The sequence below is a fragment of the Pteropus vampyrus genome, unplaced genomic scaffold, assembly GCF_000151845.1.
Source record: "Pteropus vampyrus isolate Shadow unplaced genomic scaffold, Pvam_2.0 Scaffold61, whole genome shotgun sequence".
In the NCBI taxonomy this organism is placed as follows: domain Eukaryota; kingdom Metazoa; phylum Chordata; class Mammalia; order Chiroptera; family Pteropodidae; genus Pteropus; species Pteropus vampyrus.
In genome coordinates this window covers 73,780-87,933 of record NW_011888842.1, presented here as the reverse complement: position 1 = coordinate 87,933, position 14,154 = coordinate 73,780, and the positions used below count along the sequence as shown (strand labels likewise).

The 14,154-nt window shown below is 36.1% G+C and overlaps 1 protein-coding gene across 1 annotated transcript in view; it reads left to right on the top strand.

Moving 5' to 3' along the window:
- The window catches only part of FKBP15 (FK506 binding protein 15), a 51,268-nt gene that overhangs the window by 2,283 nt on the left and 34,831 nt on the right, over positions 1–14,154 (top strand). Inside the window, exons 2-6 of the mRNA XM_023531041.1 lie at positions 4,203–4,318; positions 8,888–8,972; positions 9,416–9,485; positions 12,576–12,650; positions 12,982–13,134. Of these exons, the coding sequence (XP_023386809.1) occupies positions 4,203–4,318; positions 8,888–8,972; positions 9,416–9,485; positions 12,576–12,650; positions 12,982–13,134 (499 nt within the window). The remainder of the gene's footprint in view (positions 1–4,202; positions 4,319–8,887; positions 8,973–9,415; positions 9,486–12,575; positions 12,651–12,981; positions 13,135–14,154) is intronic.

Below are 14,154 nucleotides of genomic sequence, written 5' to 3'. Positions count from 1 at the left end.
CTTTCCTCACCAATGTGACTTGGAAATGAAATATGTGAATGCCTACTAAGTATATGATACTTGGCTTTAGCTACTACATATAGAGATAAGGCACAGTTTCTGCACCTAAGAAACTTCCAGTTTAGTAGTAGAATAAAAATCAATCCAGTATTAATAATCACAATGCACTTTTAAGGGGCCAGTTATATATATATATATACACACTTATGTTTTAGATTATGTAAAAGGTATATGAAAGCAAATCTAATTAGCATAGTAATGATAAATCACTGGTACAGAAGTAGAAAATGATCATCTGGAACTGATCATCAGCACTTTTAAATTCCATAAAAGATACATTAAAGCCTAGGTTATAATGTTGGTTCTGCTCCTAGTTAGGAGTGTGACTTGGGACAAGTCACTTCTTATCATTGGCTCTCCATACTATTAAACAATAGAGTTTGTCCTAGATGATCTTTGAGACCTTTCTCAGATCTGTATTTTTGCTAATATCAGTTTATAGTTGCAGGAGGAGGAGGAAGAGGAGGAGATGGAGGAGATAGGATATGTGCACATGAATATAAATCATATATGGTGTACTTACTCAGTGCCAGGCACTGTATTAAATAATATATATAGTTCTCTCTACTCCTCCATGAGGTAGTTTCTACCATTGTACTCATTTTACAAATGGGAAATTAAGGCTCAGAGAGGTAAAAGTAAAAGAGCCTGGATTTGAAATCAGGCAAGCAGATAACCACCAGTCTGCCCATGTGCCATTATTATTATTTTAGAAGTAAATGATTGTTGCCACAGTTCATAAAAGAAGTACTTTAACAAAAAAAGGAACCCGTTTGTTAAAATATATTGATGTGGCACGTATGCATCTGTTACTATTTATGATGAGAAAAGAAAAGGAGTTTAAAACTAAGGTTGGATGAAGACTTTGGCAACTAAGTTCATTGGCTAACATTTTTTTTTAAGATGTAATTAATGCTGTAATGACTTTCCCCATGAATTATAAACATAGAGACTCAAGTCCAGAGTTAGCAAACCCATACTTGCTAACATAGTTATGGAGAACACTTTAGAAGTGGAAAATATAATAATTTATAAGCTTATATATAGAGTTCATTTTAAAATATTAATAGAAAATAGAATTAATGAAAGATAATTGGGGTGGCCTGGCATTTGGATTGATTTTACAGTCATTAATTGGCTGGCCTTTAGAGCATCTGTGGAAATATTGTTCACCTATGATACTTCTGTTTTTCCCTTGGGGAAAAAATGCAAATTAAAACAGCAAATCCAATACCCATAGTTTACCGAAGGTAACAAGGACAGTGCATAAGCTATTATTATAGCTTAACTAGTATCTAAACTTTGTAAATTTTTTACTATGTTAAAGGTACTGCCCAACTTTCTCAGAATCTTATTCTTTCAGGAATTCTGCCCAGATTGCCCTGGCTAAAAGGAGAAATCTTGGTCTCTTCTAAATTTTATTAGCATCCGTTGATGTCTTATTTACACTAGCACTGCTCTCTATACTTGCAATCTCATTTAAACCTCTTAGTCTTTTTAAGTCAGCATTATTGGCCCCATTTACAGAAAACTGAAATGAAGCTAATAGTACACTACCTTGAGAAAACAAGGTAACAGTTTCAAATCAGATTAAATTTATTTTGCAAAATGCTGGTCTATAGTATACATTAAAATTATTGGGGAAAAGGCCAAAAAAAATTTTGGGAAGTTTCAATATTTACTTCATCTAAACTAAGGATGTCTTTGGAGAAGAGGAGCTTAGAGCTAGACTACACTTGGAATTCATTTATTGAGTCAGCCTATTACATACTAGACCTTAGGGGAAATATACAGTCAAGTGGTGATTATAATAAATAATCAGTTATATTATATGATAAATGATCGAATAACTTAAATCTGTGGAGCATAACTCCATATAACTACTGCTGGTTCTAGATCTCATGTTACAGCTTTCAATTATATATTATGTAATATCTAATTCCCTTGTTAAAAGTATATAAGCTCCTTGAAAATAGAACCCAGTTTTGCTCACCAGTGTCTACCTAGCACTTAGCACAGTGTCTGACACCCATTTCTTGAATAAATGAAGTATAGAGTTCTATAGGAACCTCCTGGAAGGTCATCTAGACTTTGAGATTAGGGTCATCTAGACTTTGAGATTAGGGACATCTTCCAGGGGAGAGGAGGAACAGTATGTCCAAAGGCTGGAGATTAGAAAGATCTTGCCTTATTTAAGAAATGAAAAGTTCCTCAGTGTGGCTGTAGCATACAGAGATGAGAAATGGCCAGATAGGAAGCTGGAGAAATATGGAGAGTCTAGGTCTTAGAAGGGTCTTGTAAAGTTGTCTTGTGGAGTTTGGATTTTTATCTTGGTAATATTGAGGTGTTCTTGAGGTTTTAAGGAGAAAAAAAGACTTGGTCAAATTTGGATTTTAGAAAGATTACTGTAGATGCAGTGGGGAGAATGGGTAAGAAGCAGACAAGACCAAGGCAAAGAGATGAATCAGAAGGTTGCAATAATTCTAGATAGGTAGATGTGATGGTGGCCTGACTTAGGGAAGTAACAGTGAAGATGGGGAGAAGTGAATGGGTTTGAGAAATGTTTAGCAAATAAAACCAAATGGACTTGGGCACTGGTTATGAACACCAGGGGGGAAAACGTCAAGGATGATGCCCAAATTTCAGTTTCATTATGGATGTTTGCAGAAATGAGCTAACATAGTAGACCTGAGACCATTATCTTTAGAAAGTCTTGTTTACAATGTTGGCATTTGGCTGGCATCTGGGAACTTCATTGGTAAACAGTTCTCCACACTGATATAAAGCTTTCCGTAAATGATGAGTGGCTCACTTGTCTAAACTGTACAAACAATGTGATTTATGACCTTTGCCCTCTTTTTGGGAGTCTAGAATTTTGGTACATGCTAGAGGGTTTCTATTTACCAGCCCCCAATAAAAAAACTTGGACACTGAGTCTCTAATGAGCCTCCCTGGTAGGCCATACTTCACACATGTTACAACTCATTGCTGGAGAAGCTTGCTCCTGGTTTCCTCTGGACTTTGCCCCAATGTACCTTTTCCTGTTGCTCGTGTTGCTTTGTATCTTTTCGTTGTAATAGACCTTAACCATGAATATAACTCTATGCTGAGTCTGTGAGTCCTAGAGAATCACTGAACCTGGAGGCAGTCTGGGGACCACAACACAAAATGTCATTTACCAGGAGAGAGAGAGCACAAAGTAGGAACAGGTTTTGCTGGGGCATTGGGGATTGGAAGATAAGAGTTCTGGTTTGGATATATTGCATTTATGTTGCCTGTGAGGTATCTGTGTTGTCTGGCACTCAAGAGCAAATTCTAGGTTGGGGATACAGATTTGAGCATCATCAGCATTAGGATAGCACTTGATAGCAAAGTAAATAAATTAGATTGCCAAGGGAGGGAGTGTATAAAATCCTGGAAACATGGACATTTAAAAGTTGGGTGAAGGAAGAAGAGTCCAGGAAGTTAAACGAGGACCCAGAAAGATGGGAAGACAACAAGAAATGGATCCCACTACCATTTATCGATGTCTTATTTGGGCCAGTCCCTTTTCCCACTCCCACAGGTATCCTCACAGAAGTCAAGGGAAGTTCGAAGAACAATTTAGTTGACAGTGTGAAAAGATGGCATGAAAGCCAAATAAGATAAAAACTGATAAACTGTTTAATAACAAGGAGGTTGTAGGTGACTTTAGGAAGAGCAATTTTAGTGGAATGGTTGGGGCGTAAGATTCATTGCAAGGGATGATAAAAGAATGGATGTTCCTGGTAGGTGAAATGATAGAAGGGACCATGTTTGATGAAGTGTAGTACAGTTTTATTTTGACTTAATAAACTAGTAAAAAGTAGGAAACTATAACTAGCTAAAGGTAAGAATTTATAGTTTGAAAAGACTATAGAGAGCATCTGGACCAACCAACTCAGTTTATCCATGCAGAAACCAAGGTCCAGACAGAAGAAATGGCCTAAGTCCTATGGATAGGTAAAGACAGCTGATGCTGTTCAGATCAGAAATACAATTTTGATTTCAAAGACACTTAGCTGCCACTTCCAGTATTGAATGGTTGGAGGTGAGCAATATTTATAATGATTCCAGGTTTGAGATATGTCAAATGAAATATCATTTTCATTTTCTATTAACAGTGCCAGATTGGCCTCACTTTTTGGACTGGATCAGGCAGCTGCTGGCCATGGAAATGAATTCTTCCAGTACACAGCCCCAAAGCAGCCTAAGAAAGGCCAAGGAACAGCAGCAACAGGTAAGTTAAGAGGTTAGGATTGGCCCCTACCAAGTTAGTTGAGAAGATAAATAGCCTTTTCAAAATGACATGCCAGGTTGTCCCTTCTTGATCAGTCTGGCCAAGCTCACCACCAGTGGCACTTGCCTCTCTAAACTCTGGAATATGAATTCTGGTGGCTAGATAGTGTGCCCTTTGTTGGAAACTGATGGAGGAAGGTCTGCCCTGTGTGGACACCACTCTCAAAAACTCTGCCCAGGGCACTCTAAGTAGGTACTATCCAGTGTTTTGGTGAGAAGGAAGAGCTGCTTTTCACTTCTTTCACCTGGATAGGTTAGAGGTATGGTGACAGTGAATTTTTCCTGATTAGACAATGATGCTCAGTGCTGTATCCCCTGTGTCTTTCATCATGATGAACACAAGAAAATTGAATGAACATTTGTTGAATGAAAGAAGAGAACAGGGACTACTATTTCTAAAAAGCCTTCCTATGTGTATGATTTCACGTGCTTTACTTAGATTTTCTTATTTTAATTCTCACAACAATTCTGCAAAATAGGTGAGACTACCACCATTTTAGAGGCTTAGAGAGGTTTAGGGACCTGGTCAAGGTCATACAGTAGTAAGTGACAGAGTTGAAATTTGACCCCTGACTTGATTCACTCCAAAGGTTCTCTTCCCTCCCCTATACTTTGCTGTCTTTACGTAAGAACCTGAAGAGGAGTGAGGGACTAATAGAAACAGCCCTGAGCTACTAGCCCTGAACAGGTGGTGAGAGACATTAAATATTTGTTGAATGAAGATGAAAGTATTGAGCGCCTTTTACATGCAGAATGCTGGCACTCAGGATGTTGTTAGGTTATTTAGAGTTGAATGGTTGTAACAGATACTGTATGGCCCATAAAGTCTAAAATATTTACTGTTTGGTCCTTTACAGAAAATGCTTGCTGACCCCTTCTCTAAATCTTACTTGTCATTTCTGGCAGCTTTGCTGTGGATTGCTGGTCCTGTTCTCCAAGCCATACATAACTTGGCCAGATTTCTAGAGGCTATGCCTTTACATTTCCTCTGGCATGTCTCTTCATCAGCAGTGTGCTTCTGACTAAATTTAAAGTGGTTGAGTTAATGGGTGTGGATAAAAGTAAACAACCTGAGTCCCCATCCAATGAAGTAACTTGATTTTTTTAAATCAGAAAATAACAACTATGAGTTAATTATACTTTCAAAGAGGAATTATAAAGGCATTTCAGCTTAATTACCTATACAATCTTATGTAGGTATTTACAAATAAAAAATAAAGTAGCAGTATAGGAGAACTTTCTATTCAAGGGGTATTTATATAAGCAATCTTTGTGGAGGAAGATGGTGCAGCATAATTCTTGAATCTCTTTAGATTTCAATATAAAAACAGACAGCAACTAGATACAAAGGACAAACCTATGGATAACATTTACAACAAAACTAGTTGAAGAGGTATCCTCATAAATCCCAAATATAAGTAGGTATGGACAAACCACTAACAGCCACAAGCCTTGCATGGTGTCAACATTTGCATGGGAGAAACTGGAAAGGGTCTTGCCCACTCTAGTGGTGGTTGACCATGGGAACTAATAAAGAACTGGAGCGCTCTTGCTCTGATGAACTTGTGAAACTTACTGTGGTGACCTTCCAGGACAGATCCCCACACTGAGAAGAACCTGCTAGGACTGGAATTGAGGATAGAGATATTAGTAGTGAAGGAGAGAAGATCCAGGTAAGAATAGGAATAGAAATAGTGTCAAGAAGTATCAGGAGGAAGCCACCCTATTTTTGAACTCTATAGGAAAAGACCAGAAGAGGGAGCTTTATGAAGTTAAAAAAAGTCACCTTGAACCTCTTAAAAAGTTCAGAAAAGCAAATTTCACACAAAAATAAGTAATAAAGTGTCAGAGTCAAACTCCATACAAAGTTATAAGAACAAAGAGAGCAAGGAACAGAATAATATCCCTACAGACAGTGAGAGCTCTCTTTTGTGAGAATGTTTCTTACAGAATAGATCAAAACTACAACCACTTATTAACATTAAGAAAGTAACATAAGACGAGATGAGAACATAAATGCAAATTAGAAAATCTCAGAAGTAAGTCACAGAACTCAGGCAAGACTTAGAGATGTAAGGAAAAATACTTCAGAAATGAACACTAAAAGGAACACAAGAGTGAATAAACACAACAGCTTATGCCTCAAGAGAAATATAAGGTTAATAGAAATTGTTTAAAATTGAAAATTAAAAAATTGAGATTTCAAAAGAAAGTGACAAATATTGAAGATAAGTAAGAAGATCCAACATATAGAACGTACACATATTTATATACGTTTGTGTGTGTGTGCGTATTCCTGAAGGAGAAAAAAAGGGCAAAAGCACACTGAAAACAAAGAACTTTGCTCAAAAAAAAAAAAAAAAAAAAAAGATTTGAAACTACATCCTAGTAAAAAAAATGTCCTTGTGAATGGGGAATTCAAGAATCTGGACAATATTGATTTCAGAGAGGAAGAACTGCTAAGCCAATGAGAAAATATGACTCATCCCTCTAGCAAGTCCAGGAGCAACCTTTCATTTGCAGAGCGTTAGACAGGGAGATAAGAGTGTGCTGGGAGAAGTTAAACTAACCTCAAAGAGGATGCTAGGCTAACCTTTGGGAGACAGTAATTTTTTCTCATTGTTTCAGACTTGTCCTGATAACCTAACTCTGGCCTTAGTTTTTTTCCTGTCATACCCTGCTTATTGGGAGAAAAGGTTTTTTGTAGTATTACATACAACTGGAAAGTGCTGACTGAATTAAAAATTAGTTGAAGGTTTTTACTAAATAACGAGGAAAACATGAACACCAGACTAGAAAAATAAGCAAACATAAATGGACAATGGTATAAATCTGTAGAAAATGTTAAATTTGTGCTTCCCTATAATCAGTAAATGCAAATGAAAGCAACAGTGAGATGGCATGTCCCTTTTCCTACTGCCCCCCTCAAATTGGTAAAGATTTAAAAAGCTAATAATTGGCCGGGATGCAAAGCTGGCGGTCTTATGCTGGTGGGACTATAAACTAGTATGGCATTTCTCAAGGGCATTTTGTTAGGATGTAACAAAACCTTACAATTTTTTATATTCTTTCACCCCACAGTTCCATTTTTAGAAATTTATTCTGAAAAAGTAATTAGAAGTAGACACAAAAATGTATATTTTAAGGATGTTCACCATAGTATTATTTATAATAGAGAAAAATTGGAGACAGCCCAAAGAAATATCAAACAGTAGGAAATGCGATACATTTTGGTAGACTCATAATATGATATTTTATGTAATCGCTAAAAAACATTTTTAGGACTATTTTGTCTTTGTTTTGGAGACTATATTGAAGAGTATAAGAAAATGCCCATACTAAATGAGAAAAGAAGGTTGTCAAATCATGTCATTAATTTAGTTTAAAAAAAGATAAAAAAGCTGCAAAGTTTGTGTGTAGAAAAAGGACTAGGAATAAATAAATCAAATTATCAACATGAGTTTTTGAATGGTGAGATTACAGGTCATTTTTCTTTTTTTTATGTGTTTCTATATTTACTAAGTTTTCTACAATATACATGTATGTACTCTACAATCAGAAAAAAATGGGTCAATACTGTTTGCAAATAAAACTAACCGAGTAAATTTTAAAAGATCTTACTGGCTTTATTCAACACTTTATGAATCAGGCAGCATCCAATCTAGCAGATAGAAAGGGCTCTGAGGAGCAGGAACAAAGAAATTATATTAGGCAACAAAGCGGGTTGGTTATTTTAGGGCCACCTTCCTTTAGGGGATAGCAGAGATCTGTCAGGCAAATTACCTAACCTGTGCTAATCAGGCAATTCCTGATTAACTGGTTTAAGATTCCATTTCTGGGAAAGCCAAAACTGTAATTAGGTCTCCATTTGATAATGTGGACCTTAGCATAAGCAACTTTATTTTGGGCTTGTTGTCTTGTTTTTATCAATACAAAATAAAAAAATTTTTAAAAATTAAACAAGGATGCTTTTGAAAATAAATTCTTGGTTGTTATGTCAATTCCGATGTTCTCACTATTACTCTGTCAACACATTCATGAGGCGAGTGTAAATATGTGATTTACACTAAACATACTATTTTAAAAGTGTTATTCTATACCACTGCATAAGTAATGGGTGTGATTTAAATATAAATTTTCTACTCCATAAGTAAGGGAAGTGGAAATAACTTTACTTTTACTTATAGATACCAAAATATTGAAGGGAGAAAAGAAGGTAGATGGAATATGACCTTGCTTTCTAGGTAAGACTTGTTTGGAATGGAGTAGGAGTCCTGGGTTCTAGTCCCGGGCTTGCTCCTATCATTGCGTAAGGCACCTGGATTCTTAGAGCCTCACTTTCCTCATCCCCAGATGAAGTCATAGGGCTTTTTCATGGATTAAATGAGGATAATGGTCAGGAAAGCATTCTAACACTAACTATAAGGCGTAAAGAAGAATTTTGAAGCTCTTTAATATTAAAAATCAGATTCAAGCAAGAAATGAATGACAACTATGTTTTCATCTTTAGGAAATCAGGCAGCACCAAAAACAGCACCCACTACAACAGGCACTTCCACAGTATTGGTTGCAACAGCAGTCCATGCATATCAATAGTAAGTAGCTGAGAAGGAATGCTTTCTGAGGTTGGGGAGTGGGTTAAGCCCCTGTCTTTTTTCAGTAAGCCTCTGTTCATTGCAAAATAGCTATTAAGCCTTTCCATAGAGAAGTATCAGTAATGTTTTTAAACTTTTCATGGGGAGAATTCTGCTCATAGAACTTAGAAGAGCCATTGTGTTGTTTTCTCTCTCTCAAAAGTGCTCGTACATTCAACATCTGCCTTTCTAAGTACTCAAAGAAAGCTACTCCACTGAGATAGGAATGGTAGATATTTTAAAAGTAAAGAAATTGTATAAGAGCTTTAAATTATAAACTGCTCACCTCCATTCGTTTCTAGAGGCTAAATGCTTAGAATCCCCACTTCTATATGGAAGAAAAGAAAGCTGGTTCTTAATTTAAAGAAAGTGTTAATACCTCTTTTTTTCTTTTGCTTCTATAGCACAAATGGTCAATATGTAAAGCAGGGCAAATTTGGTGCTGCCGTCCTGGGGAATCACACAGCCAAAGAGGTGAGATTGCCCCGTCTCATGTACAGTCAAGCGTCCCAAAGCATACTGATGAGCTGGTTTTTATCTGGGCTTGTCCAATGTCTCTCATGTATCAGAAGATTAGAGTGATTGTTTGTATTGAATGTGAATTTTTAATATTAGGTATACAGTAACATTTATAGTCACATTTTGCTTACTATTGTGCATTAAAACAAATCCAGTCACTCAAAATCTTTAAGTTTGACTTTTGTGATATGGAGCCCAGCTTAAGAATTTGGGGAGTTTCAGAGTAAAGCGTTTACCAGGGACATATACCCGTCTGTTAGGTGATGAACAACATTTAGTGTACTCCTTAGAGCAATATGTCTTCGTACCTGTGTTAAGGACCAGTGTTTATCCTTTGAAAACTTGATGAGATAGACAGCTGATCACATGGTAAAATATTGGTTTGGGTCAAAAAGAAGATGTGGCTAGAAGCCAAATTTCAGAGGTGCTGAGAGCATGGAGTCCATGTTTCTCAGAGAGTCTCACACACAGAGAGATAAGATGACCTGTTTGGATAACTAATATAATAGACAACACTCATTTGTATTAAAAACACACAAACAAAAAACTTAATTATGGAAATTGGGAAACATATAAAAGTGGTAGGACTATAATAATGAACTCCTAGATACCCATTACTAGGCTCTAACAGTTATTAATCTTATTTCACCTTAACCCTAGCCTGTCTTCCTTCTTCCCCTGCTCAGATTCTTTTGAAAAAATCTCCAGCATACAATTTTAGTTGTCAACATTTTCATATGTATCTCTGAAGGATAAGAATTTTTTAAAACATAACCATTATGCCATTATTACACCAAAAAAAACCCCACAATAATTCTTTGATGTCATTCACTGCCAGCAAGTATTCAAATTTTCCCAATTGTTTCTTCTCTTTTTTTTTTTAAGTTTGTTTTAATCAGGATCTAATAAGATTCGTATATTGCAGTTGGCTACTGTGTCCTTGAAATCTTTTATTTTACCATCTCGAGGTAGAGAAAGTCTGGTTGTCTCTGATTTTGTTATGTTAGCAGCTATCGACGATTATTATCTAGACCTATCATTGCGGGTTGCCATTTGGATCATAAAAATCTGGCCTTGCGACTTTACCACTCTCACAACCAGATAGGTTGTGGCTGGTAACATTCCTACTGTACAATTATAAAAAAGGGAGGTAAATAGCAAAAATTACATTTTAAAATTCATCGAAAGGAAATGAATTTCCTGTGGAAATTATGAGGACTAGATGAACTAAAATTTCAGAGAGGGAGGAGCCAGTGAACTGAATGTTTCCTTCCCTTGTGACTTTTCCTTAACGACTAAGACTAGACTAAGCATCAGGTGTGGCCTAAGCATCTCTCTGGGGACAAGAGACATTGGCAAAAACTAGAGGAACGCCAGACTTAAGATTGTTTTTATCCCCTGGGACATTGCTGAGTTCTGGGATGGTGTGGAAGTCCAAGGGCTGTGCCAGAACAGCAGAGGGAAACTTCTGCAGTCTTGTGATACATAGGAGTTAAAGTCCTACTAATAGAGTGAGGAACTGTAACAAGCAACAAACATCAACCTTCCTCTCAACACAAGTGCTAAATTTTGAACTTTAAGGAGAAGAGGCTAAAGAACTCAGCTCAGAATCTGATGGGCAGAACTTTCAAGATGAGAAGTCAGAGACCTTCTAGGCTCTCAATCAAAAGCCTAGAAAGATAATGCTTGAGAATGGAGACAGCCCAGAAGTAGAGTGACTTAATAAATCTATGATCCTTCCCTGACCAGCTCAATCTATAATTGGATTGCATTGAGGTGAACAGCCCCTGACTCTTTCTGGCTAACATAGGATAAGGAAAGATCTTTCTAGTGTAGGATTGTATATAAGCCCCCATAGTCTCTCCTTCCCCTCTGGGGTTGAATTTTAATCATTTGTTTAACAGGTTTTATGTGTATGTTTTTATGTGTATAAACATATATGAAACAGAAAATTTGCCATTTTCACCATTTTAAAGTGTATAATTCAGTGGCATTAATTACATTCACAATATTGAACAACCATCATCACTATCCATTTCCACTTTTTCATCACTCCAAATAGAAAATCTATAACCATTAAGCAACTCCTCATCCCTTTCTCCCTTATCCTCTGGTAACCTGTAACCCACTTCGTGTGTCTGTGAATGCCTGTTCTAGATATTTCACACTTCGTGTGTCTGTGAATGTCTGTTCTAGATATTAAGTAGAATCATAAAATATTTATCCTTTTGTGTCTAGCTTATTTCATTTAGCAAAACGTTTTCAAGATTCATCCATGTTGTAGCATGTATCAGAATCATCCATGTTGTAGCATGTATCAGAACTTCATTCTTTTTTTATGGTTGAATAATATTTCATTTTATGTATAGAACACATTTTGTTTGTCCATTCATCAGTTGATGGTCACTTGGTCGTTTCTACCTTTTGGCTATTATGAATAATGGTGCAGTGAACATTGGTGTACAAGTATTTGTTTGCATTCCTGTTTTCAGCTTTTTGGGGTATATACTAGGAGTGAAATTGCTGTGTCACATGGTAATTATATTTTTAACTTTTTGAAGAACTGCCAGACTGTTTCCGCAGGGGCTCTACTGTTTTATATTTTCACAGCAATATATGAGGGTTCCAGTTTCTCCACTGCCTTGCTAACACTTCATTATTTTTTCACTTTTTTAATAGCTATTTTAGTAGGTGTGAAGTGGTACCTTATTGTGGTTTTAATGTGCATTTCCTTAAATGACTAATGATGAGCCTCTTTTCATGTACCTGTTGGCCATTTATATATCTCTTAGTCACCGCACATACAAATGAAAACACCAACAAAATAAAGATATTGCTAATTACAGTTAGAGAGTAAGGCCAAAATGAAGAGATTAAAATGGATAGTGAGAAGATATTTAAAATCCAAGCTTTAAGGGATGAACTGAGTTTTGAGTTTTATGCCTGTATGAAGCACAACCCTTGACACCTTACTGCTATTTTTTTGGTATTGCTTTTTAACTTCTGTTCACTCTCTTTTTTCTGCCCATCTTTGCTTGAGTACAGTATAGGATTCTTCTTTATATCAGTCAACAACAGCCAGTTACTGTTGCCAGAATTCATCTCAACTTCGAGCTAATGGTAAGACTATCCATATTAAAATCATTCACTCCTTTGTGATAGGTTTATAGAAGAGATTGGTCTATGCATACCTGGCAGTAATTAGATACACTGCTTAGCCCTGAACGCCAGAGTGGGTGTCTTAACAGAAGCTTTTAGAAAGTCTCTTGGCTGCCTTCTGGGAATATGGACTCAAGGATGATAGGTGGAAGGTGGCAGGGAGGAAGAAAGTTCCTTGGTACCTCTCTTTGGGTCCACCTGAGTCAAGGCACTTCTGTATGATCCCTGGCAGTCAGATTTATCTGCCGTGCTGCCTGTGGTTGAGTTATTCCAGCATTTCTCTGTTCCCTAGGTTCGGCCCAATAACTATAGCACCTTTTATGATGATCAGAGACAAAACTGGTCCATCATGTTTGAGTCAGAAAAGGCTGCTGTGGAGTTCAATAAACAGGTAATACCATTTTGTTCTTCCTGTGAAAAGCCAAACACTAGTCTGGATTGCCCTTGATTTTGAGAAAATAGATGGAAAACCCATAACCTGCTATATTTTGTTAGTGGCAAGCATAAAAAACCCACTAAATTTGTCACAAGCTTATCGTATTTCAGGTAAATAATAGGAATACTTATTGAAATTGCTTGAAAATGAGACTTTAAGAAAAAAGGCTAAATGGAAACTTAGTTTTTAAAAACCATTCTACTTCATAAATTATCTTAAGGAATGAATAAAACTGTCTTTTAAAAATAGTGTTTTAAAGGAATTTAAAGAAGTTACTACATGATCATTGTAGAAAATTTAGAAAAGTATTTTTAAAAAAATCAGTCATAATCTTACTACCCGAAGAAATCACTATTAACATGTTGTTTCTTTTTTCCTACACATAATATATATAAGTAGATAGACTCCTTTAAGAGTTCCATATCTTGCTTGTTTTATTTAACAGTATACAATGCATCTTTTCCCTCCTCAGGAAAAATTATTTAAAAACATTTTTGAAAGCTGCCTAATACGAATGTTTCTTTATTTAGTCATTTTCTTGCTTTTAGGCATTTGGGTTGTTTTCTGTCTCTGAAATAAAAGATACTATAGTGAGCATTTTTGTATATAAGTCTGTCTTTTTTCCTCTCCTCTGCCTCCCTTCACCCCTTGATTATTTCCTTAAGCTAGATTTCTAGAAGTAAAAGATTGGGTCAAAGGGTTCAAATATTTTCAGGTTCTGTATACACTTTGGCACACTGCTTTTTAGAGAGCTCGTACTACACATTCCTATCAGTTCTCTGTACCTTTGGCAACATTTACAATTTTATTTTTCTTTTAGTCTTGTTTGCTTGGTAAAATGATACCTTATTGTTTTAGTTAGCATTTATTCGATTACAATAATGAAACTTTTAAAGAAGATGAGTAGCAAGTTTCTAATGTATACTATATTAAAACATTGACTAAAATGCTATGCCACAAAAACAAACTGACTATAGAATAATATTCATAAAGATGTATCTGACTTCTTTGTCTGAGATCTGTGCTGAG